Genomic DNA, 9,975 nt, shown 5'->3' with positions numbered 1-9,975 from the left:
AATAATTTCAGACGCCGAATAACTCTTGCAGACTGTATTCATGTGGTTAAAGCTAGAGAGCACATCCACACACCCAACACAGCCTCTGTGTATGCGTTGAGAATTAATGAGGAAATTAATGAGATTTCTGCTTGGCAGCAAGTTCCACAGCGTCTGGAAACATTAGAAGTGCAATCCAATGCAAACACGACGAGACAAAGACTCAACGGCTTCGTCAGTGCCAAGTTTTATTGATATGTGCCACACATCAGAAGAAACAGGAGAGAAACAGTTCACTATGTTTTTTCAGGATGGTTTTAAGCTAATGTTACATCACACTTAATCCTACAGAGAGTAAGGAGAATGAGCTCCCATGACAGTGCCGCCAGCTAAGCACACAGTTAGAAAGCTGCTGGTGGTATTAAGGCATTTTCAACAACCTACAACATTCATTCTCTGTTTTCATTGGCTTTGTTGGTCTGGTGTGTTATTAGGAACCTGCGCTAGATGACCGCTTGTCATCTGTGGTTTATTAAGGTTTCTGGCAGTGTAGTCGGAGCGCTTTATTTTTCAAAGAAGAAGAAGGGTGATGAAACGTCCTCTCTCAACGCTGGTGTGCTGGGTGTGTTAGTCAGACACGCCCCGGGCTGCCCCAGACTGCTCCATGCGCCAACGCTGGTGCGCTGGGTGTTAGACAGACACGCCCCGGGCTGCCCCAGACTGCTCCATGCACCAACGCTGGTGCGCTGGGTGTGCTAGCCATGCGCTAGCCAGACAGACAGAAGGGGTCTTCAGCTCCTTCCGTTAGCACGAGCAGCTTTACGCACTGCAGGGCGAGCCTCGCCCAGCGGGCAGCGGGAAACGGAGATGAGCGAGCAGGCGCTGCCCTTAATGCCTCCCGTGGGCACCCTATGGGGTCCCACGGCCTGCATACTGCATGACATGCACGTACACTGAGGGTATTGCATCTCAATCCCAGCTTACTCTGGAGGGGTCAGGTACTACTGGATCCAGCAATGCAAGCAACACAAAATGAGATTTTAGATTGCGATAACGTGAAGGTCATGGGCCCAATAGGAGTATAATTGAGTAGGCCCCGCAGCACAAAGCTTGGCTAGAACTTTAATGTGTAGAGAAACTATAACTGTTTCCTGCGTGTAGATTGACTGACACACAGAATAGTTTCATAGGCTGCTTAACCTGGGAACTAGCAGGTGGTGACCCTACCATAGATCTTTAGCTAATGAGCTTCAACTCTCAGCTGACTGAGGACCGTCTATTCGGTGTGATTACGCAGCTTAGTCCAGCTTCCAGTGCCACTGTAGAGCAGAGCAATCATGCACGATCCTTATTGGGTCTTCATCACCTCGGTGGCTAGGTATCCTAGGTAAAGGAGTGTAGCACAGTGGGTAAGGAACTGGGCTCGTAACCGAAAGGTCGCAGGTTCGATTCCCGGGTAAGGACACTGCCGTTGTACCCTTGAGCAAGGTACTTAACCGAAATTGCTTCAGTATATATCCAGCTGTATGAATGGATACAATGTAAAATGCTATGTAAAAAAAGTTGTGTAAGTCGCTCTGGATAAGAGCGTCTGCCAAATGCCTGTAATGTAATGTAACATCTAGGCTAAAGTCTTGCTTGTATACATGCCATCTTAAGTCCTTTGAAAAGTTGTCTCCAAAGTACCCGACCATAAGATTTTGTGAGTTTTCCAGTTATGCAAAAAAAAAAAAAACAATACTTGGCTCACTCCTGAAAAGGTCTTTTGCACAAAATTCATCTGCTGCCTGTCGACTGTTGAAGCTGAACTAAGTGGCACATTGGAATAATTATGATGCAGTTGTGCTTGCTAAACGCTAAGGCTTGGCTATGCGGTACAGAAGCTGGTCATTGCTGCTAACGTGCCTCAGGCTCAAACACATTTAAATCGTCACTACGCACACTGTTCTGTGAGAGCGATCCGCCGCCATCTCGACGGACGGGAAGGAGAAACATCCCGTTCGTCAGCGCATGCATTCGTGCTAAACATCGACCGTTTCAGCTTTTGCGATTCATCGGGAAGCGTTTCAGCAATGTAAGCTTAAAGCCAACGACACACACTTTTCACAAGACTTACTTCTCTTCTGATGTTGAACAATTTAGCATCTACATTTCAGTATGATACGATTATGCTACCTCAAGTGCCCCCAGTGAGAAACATTGATATACACATAAAGAGTCAACCGCTATAATTAATGACCGTGTCATGTATGGTACTGTAGACTCCAAAACTACGAGAATTCAGTTAGCTACTGCAGTCTCCTGTACAACCATTTCTATCTCTATATTCCTGCTTTAAGCTTCGCTATGAATAATAACACAGCAGCTAATTATAGGAGAGAGTAAGGAGGCCTGTGTCATATGTGAACAGTCAAATGGCTGGCAGACAGTCACCATGCAAACATGAAGCAGATACATAACATGCAATTTACAGCTGATTATATTTCATTTAAACTCTTTTCAAGGGACACATCTAGGGCAATCTTGGAGAACAATACTGAGTCTGAATCTGTGCGTTTGGGGACCAAAGAAAGCAGTCTCTTCGTTAATAATGAGAGATTGAAAGCTGGACTGAACATGAACTTGTATATGCAATGCTGACTGATTTGGCCTCGTGTTCTAGACAGATTAACAGTGTTAAAGCCGGTTAGAATAAGCCTGCAAGAACAGTCTAAAGGAGTGTGTCTGACTGTCTCTTCAAGTTATTCTAAAACATGAATATTCCTGTTATTACAGTATTAGCAACCTGGCCAAACAGGGAATTGCTAACAGATAAGGTTTATGGCTGGTTTCAAGAGACTGTTTTTGATACGTAAACTGTTTATTAAACCTTGCTGTAATCTTGGAATTATCTATGAAAAAGACAAATGACCTTCTTTGGTTCTGTTTGTGGACCTATATACGCTGACATAAACTGTAGATCTGATACGTTCTGAAACGAGCATGCACGGTATGTGTAAAGTCCCTCACACACACACACACACATGCACACGCACACACGCACATGCACACGCACACACACACGCACGCGCACACACGCACACACACACAAACACACACACACACACACACATCCGGTGGAATGTGTGAAGAGTCATTTGTACCCTGTGGCAGTAAAGTGTGTTAAACAGTCGCGTGTAAACTGGTTCACGTTGTGACGTGCAACGAGTGTGTTCTTGCCCTAAAGAATGAACTTTTCATGACATTTCAGAACTGTGTTTTCCAAGAGACCGTAACGTGAGATAGACGGACAGAGAGAGAGAAAGGGAGACAGACAGACGGACAGACAGAGAGGAAGGCAGAGGCGGGACGGTGAAGAGTGAGGGGGCGGGGTCACAGCTGCTCTCTGAAGGCTCAGTGATGGACCAGAGAGCGGAGGGGAAGGCTCAGTTCTTCTGGCCGGAGGAATAGGAATCCGAGCCGCTCTTCTCCACCTTCTTGGCCTCGTCGCTGGTCTCGCGCGGGTTGCCTCCCTTGCTGAACTTCCCCTGCGCCTCCTCCTCCTTCTCCTCCTTCTTCCCCCCCTTGGAGGAGCCGCTGTAAATGCGGGTCTGGTAGCTGTAGTTGAGACCGGGGTTGGAGGTGGGGAAGGTTATCCCAGTGTTGAAACGAGTCTCCTCCCCCTCCAGCAGTTTCCTGAGAGACACGGGCAGAGGAAGGAACGTTTGCTCATTCAGAACAAACACAACGGACCACCGGACAGGCAGAAGGGAAAATGACAAGCTGAGACAAACTGACCGGCCTGATCTTATCAGCTGCCCTTCTCATGTCCCTACAAGAGCAATAAGGAGCCCCAGAACCTCCTTTCCCAGTCACCACCATGAGTATGAGTGCTCCCCTCCCCCCCCATTCTGATATCATATTCCAGTTGTAAATAAGAGAGGAAAATCAGGTTTTCACCTTTAGGTGCTCACATAAGAAACATGGTAAATTATCTGAATTCACTGGCAAATAATAATATAAATCAGCATGTAAAAAAATTATTGCATGTTTCATTATTAATTTTGGATCTCAATAATCAAAAATATACCACCTCTGTGCGATTCATTCTCAGTCAAGACTGTCTGGAAAAAAACAAGTTTTAGTTTAAACATGTCCTTTGGAACCTTTAACCTAAAAGTTCTACCTGTAGGCTGCAATCTCGATGTCCAGCGCCATCTTGACATTCAGTAAGTCCTGGTACTCCCGCAGGTGACGCGCCATCTCGCCCTTAGTCGTCCTCAGTTCATTGTCTAGTTGACCAATAGTGTCCTTGTTGAAATAAGCAAAACCAAATTCAGAACGCATACCTCTGAGGGTTTAATCGAGGTTTGTCTAAAAGCTATGTTTTTTGTCACAGTTTACATACATTGTTCTTTATTGTTACATAAATTGTAACTTGAGTTTAAAAATGCTGTGCATTTTGGTATAGGCGGAATGAAACTTTTGCCTTCCGATTTTGTATCTGTACAATACAACCGACCGTCTGTTTCAACTCATGTAGCGGCAGCTTTCTAGCATCTCGTGCGGAGTGCCCTTGACGATGCTATCAAAAAGGACACGTGCACGATTCCTACTATAACTTGTTCACTTGTTTTATTTCTTTAGCTTTCATTTAATAAATGTACTCCTCACCTCTTAAGACACACCCTGAATCTAATGACAGTGAGATATGTCGTGTACATATGCGCTGGGGACAAGTCGTCTGATGTTGCTTTGTTTCTAGACTATTCGTTCAAAAAAGTCTATTTAAAACGAATACTTTTGTTACAGTTACTGGCACAAAGATCTTTTAATTAGTTCATTTTAAAGAGCGCACCAGTTGACTCATGGGAGGCGAACGCCAATTTGAGATTTTTTCCATCACGCGCCCACGTAATGGCTTGTCGTGACCCTAAACGCGCGGCCGAGAATGGATGTCTCATAATCTGATTTACAAACATAGCAGGGTGAAATCCAGGTTACCCTGATCTCTCACTGTAAATTCGTTTGCTCCTCTCCGTCTTTTGGATGGATAATGAATAAACACGCGAAGAAAACTACCAGAACCGACTCCAGCCATTGGATGGCACAGACCTTCCGAATGTAGGGTCATCTGCCTTGGTACCAGAGGTAACTGACCCTATAAATCCAATCTGGAATGCTGTTGATCCGTCTCCATGGTCTTAACCTCTCTTGTTACCCTGCATTGATTCAGCACCACGGACAGGGGCGTGGACCTTGAAAGTGCATTCATCCCACAGTGGCAGCGGACACGTTCATTTAATAAATGTGGGGTCGTTATATTTAACAGCATAATTCATGGTCGACACATGTGTTTTTTTAGGTTCGACCTATAGAATAAGGCTACTACAATTTACATGCGCATTTTCTGATTTATGTAACAAATACGACATAAAATTAGTTGTATGTGAAAGGTGATTAATCGGCAGCCTTTGTTACCTGCAAACCGGAGATCTCGGCATTGTACCGGTCCTCCATCTCTCCGAGCTGCCGTTCCAGAGATTCGTTGGTACCCCTGAGGCTTTCGATTTCGATGGTCCTGGACTGCATCTGCCTCCTATATTCGTTGATCTCCTCCCTGTTCGCTCGCATGGCTTCGTTGGACCTACTCGCCTGCTCGTTAAGATTTTCGAATTTGGATTTGTACCACTCTTCCGCTGACTCCAGGTTCTTTGATGCCATCGACTCGTACTGACTTCGGATCTCCTTCAGGGCTGATGTCAGATCGGGTTTGGCTACTTCCATCTCAACCGACACCTGGCTCGCATGCAACATGTTCATCAGCTCCGTCACCTCTTCGTCGTGCACCTTCCTTAAGAAAGATATCTCATCCAGGAGAGATTCTACTTTCTTCTCCAGGTCCAGTCGGACTACCGTGGCGTCGTCCACGTCCTTCTTGAAAGCCTTCAGGGTTTGCTCGGCGTCTTCTCGAGCCCTTATCTCGTCTTCATATTTGGCTCTTAGTTTCTGCAGCTCTTCTTCGACGTTGTCCCGCTCGACTAGAATCTGAGACTTTTCGTTATTTAACGCCTCCATTTGGGAGCGTAGATCCCGGAGCTCCTGCTGGTACATGTCAGCAATGCGAGACGGTTCGTTCTGCCTCCCGCGCAGAGCCACCAGCTCGGTCTCCAGGACTTTGTTCTGTTGCTCAAGATTGCGCACCTTCTCGATGAACATAGCAAAGCGGTCATTGAGCCCTTGCATCTGCTCCTTCTCATTTGTTCGAACGGTTTTGAATTCATTGTTGAGAAGTGAGGTTTGGGCAAAATCAACGGTGTCGCTCGGAAACGACGAGTACGAAGAGCGCCCAGGCCTCCGGTAAGAGCCCAGGGAAGAGGTGTTAATGCGGGAGAGAGACTGGGACCTATACCCGCCGGAAGAGTAAGAATTCCGCGAGGAAGCGGGGTTACTCATTTTAGAGGACGAGAAGCGAGGGGAGTCCCCGAAAACCTTCCTGTAGGAAGAAGCACTGTAGTATTCTGATCCGTAACTCATCTTGCCGTCTAATGGGGGTGTGAGCATCCTCTCCGTCTTCTTTATATACCTGGGCCGTCCCAAACTAAAACATCACGCCATGTGACGCCTTGAGCTTTACTGGCTGTATAGGTATCAGACAAACCAACAAATCTACGTTTAATTTCGCGTTTAACGCAAGCATAATAGTAGCTGGTTATATTTTGTAGAAGAAGCTTTTCCCCGAAAGGTTAAATACATTCAAGGTAGGTGTAAGATACCTTTTCCCCGTAAACTGGGACCAGCTCCAAAATGGAACTGCCCATTTTGGTGCAACGTTGATGTCAGCAAGAAATATTTAGTATGGCATGTTTCTGTCTGTCACCTCTGGAAAGAATTCAAGTTCGGGTTTCGATTGATATTTATGAATATTAATCAATCAAATTATTACATTTTCCATATTGTTATGTAAACCTTTTTTTATTTTTTTATTGTTTGTTGTTGCAAATTTACTTGTGATTCTCGCGCTGTATCTAGCCCTAATAATGCAAAGAACTCGGGAACACCTACAGCAGTGTACTTTAAGGTGTCCCTATATTTTGCGCATTATTATTATATCAAAAATAAATCTGCAAAAAAGAAATACATAACAATATGGAAGATGTCATATTTTGTTTGAAACAATTTATTTTGAAAAGATATATAAGTTCCCATGTTAAACTGGACATATTGGCTTATATCCGAAGTTTTTATTTTTGCTAGTTTCACTTTTCTCATTTGAGATACATACATCTCAAAACACAGGCGTTAAACATAGGCGTTAATCATTAAAATTAATAGTTCTATAATTATAAATATGGGCAGTTCTTTCTGACCTGCCAACGTGGTTTAAAGCCTTCTGAACGTAAGGCGAAGGCAAAAGCACACGCCATGCAATGCAGTTTGTAGAAATATTGGTACTTTGCTGCCCCCTGTTGATGTTATTCATTTATACAGCACAATTACCAGTAAAATGCTGTTTTGGGGCAGAAAAATACGAGTCTTCAATAAAAGAAGTCTCTTTTTAAAGATGCTTAAGTGGACACATCTCATAGAAATGTATACTTAAAGGGCGATAGTTGTATTGATTACGTCATTCAATAACCCCTTTTAACACAAACCTTTATTTGCAACATGTCAAAAAAATAGGCCTTTAATCTTTTTTACTAAAATTCTGATATTGCATTTCTGAATTTCGTGAGACATCCCTTAAAAATTAAAAGCATTTATTTGGATGTAACCAGCACAAGCCAGTGCCCCTTGTGTAGTTTTCTGTAAGCTATCGCGGAGTAGAGAGCAGCCCTGTCAGTGGCTCTGTGTTTCCCATGCAGAAAACCATTCAGTCCCCATGTCTGCTGTGCTACCTGTGCTCTACCTGTGTGCTGCCTGTGCACTGCCTGTGCAATACCTGTGTGCTGCTGGCGTGCTGCCTGTGCTCTACCTGTGCTCTGCCTGTGTGCTGCCTGTGTTCAACCTGTAAGCTGCCTGTGCTCTGTATTCCCATACTCAGAGGACTGCCAGCCTCTCATCTGTTCCTTCATGTGATGTGTGGAGTACAGGATGACTGATGGATAGCCTCGAACACCCACACAGTATCGACTCCCCAACGGCCACCATGCAAAACGAGCTGGATGGAGACATATGATTAATTAATTAAACACAAATATGTGTTTCCAAATGCACTTCTCCAAATCTCCAGTGTATAATACCGAATGTGTTAAGAAACACATAATTTACAAAATTACAAAAAATGCAATCATATGAATGAGCGTATGAATGAGCCTTTAAGGGTTAGAGACAGTAGTCTGACCTCTGCACTACATCAGCATTTAGCAGATACTCTTACCCAGAGTGACAGCAGGGGGCATTTTTACATCTTGTACTTTCATTCAGCTAGACACTGAATAATGTGCATAAGGAATAAACAATAATACTAGAATCAAAACTGAATTCAGAGTATGAACCTTGTACAAGGTTACAACAACAGTGCCACAGCTGGTAATCAAAACCACATTTGAGGTTCAATTTCATCTGTGTTCCTGATCAAGTTTGAGGAAAGTTAACTTTGCCATTGAACAGCCTTGTAGATCTCTGAAATGTGACCTGTGATGTTGGACTCAGTATACTTTAAGAACGGCAGTGTCATCACGTAAACTGAATAGTGTCGTAAATTGTGTGGAATTATAATAAGAGGAGTGAGCTCCTGCAGACTGAGGCACACAGAAGGCTGCAGATCATACAGATCTCTGAGATTTGATCTCGAGAGGGCGCTGTTTTTGTCAGAAATGTGTGAAATGACTCGGTAGGAAGAGCACAAATTCCCCCCCAAAAGCCACAGTTAACTAGGATCCCACTCATCACATTACATTACATTACATTACAGGCATTTGGCAGACGCTCTTATCCAGAGCGACGTACAACAAAGTGTATAACCATAACCAGGAACAAGTATGACGAAACCCCTAGAGAGAAGTACCGGTCCAAGTACAGGGAACAACCGCATAGTTCAACTTGGACCCTGGTGGTTAAACTGATTAACACTAACAACGAGAACGGCAACAACGCAATCTATGGAAAAATAAAAATAAATAAAAATACAAGTAGTCGTTAAGACTGGCGCATCAACTAAGTCACCTATTAAACAGCTGCCTAGTTACAACCCTAAGTTTAGTCACTCCCACTCCACTATAACCCGAAAAAGTTACTCTGCTTTCCATCTCCAGCCTCTCTGAATAACCTTTACCTGAGGACAAGCAATAATTACATGATTTATTCTGTTTAGTATATTGTTTATGTTTTTTGTCTCTGGAACACATATTTTGTCCGCAATTTTATTATAAAACATTTGCCATTTGTATACAAATACACAGTGAGTGGTTGGTTGGTTGAGTGACCCCTTGAACTTGCCTATTTGCTGATTTCTTGCATTCTTAATTTGTCCCCAGAGTTTCTCTTCTGTTGCAAAAAAATATTTAAGCAAAAACCTCTGTGTATTTTTTTATGTAGCTCAGTCCATGGACAATTCTAGATGACTGCATCAGTTGCATACAAGCCAAGTCTCATTGAGAGACAGATGTTTCTGTACAGCGTAAAAACTGGTGGGCCATGTGCTTTATTTCTTTTAATGGAGTGACAGAGGGGTGCAAATTTGCTCCAGGTTAAATGGGGATCAGGGCCTTCTCGTGTTCCAGGACCTACAGCATCAGTATAATTTATTCGGTACTTCTGTATTTTTACTGTCACTTTCATTGTTGCGCGCGAATGAAGTCGCGTCAGGCAGGACTTGCGGCAGTATACCCTTTTCACAACACGCTACATACAAAAATTTTGGACTTGGTCTGCAAGCTGTACAGCTCACTCTCAAAACCATTTCTCAAAATTTAATCAATTAACACATATACATATATATATATATATAGGCCTATTATATATTATAGCTAACTAATTATATAAATTGGGAGAGAGTGTGGCAGACCATTATAA

At 43.6% G+C, this 9,975-nt stretch overlaps 2 protein-coding genes across 2 annotated transcripts in view; one reads left to right on the top strand and one right to left on the bottom strand.

Annotated features, from left to right (window-relative positions):
* Positions 1-210: 210 nt before the first annotated feature.
* On the bottom strand, positions 211-6,563 carry inaa (internexin neuronal intermediate filament protein, alpha a). Its single transcript, XM_035401133.1, has 3 exons — positions 5,440-6,563; positions 4,145-4,269; positions 211-3,654 (listed from the first exon to the last, which is right to left on the bottom strand). Exons 1-3 carry the CDS (start codon positions 6,520-6,522, stop codon positions 3,405-3,407), a joined length of 1,458 nt encoding a protein of 485 aa, XP_035257024.1. The 5' UTR covers positions 6,523-6,563; the 3' UTR covers positions 211-3,404.
* Positions 6,564-6,587: 24 nt separating this feature from the next.
* Positions 6,588-9,975, top strand: part of nt5c2a (5'-nucleotidase, cytosolic IIa) — a 35,888-nt gene continuing 32,500 nt past the window's right edge. The window contains exon 1 of the mRNA XM_035401128.1: positions 6,588-6,719. The gene's annotated coding sequence lies outside the window, so the exon portion shown is untranslated. The remainder of the gene's footprint in view (positions 6,720-9,975) is intronic.

The sequence above is a fragment of the Anguilla anguilla genome, chromosome 18 (genome assembly GCF_013347855.1).
Source record: "Anguilla anguilla isolate fAngAng1 chromosome 18, fAngAng1.pri, whole genome shotgun sequence".
Lineage (NCBI taxonomy): Eukaryota > Metazoa > Chordata > Actinopteri > Anguilliformes > Anguillidae > Anguilla > Anguilla anguilla.
Note: the sequence above shows the minus strand (reverse complement) of the source record. Positions and strands in the feature narration are given on the sequence as shown.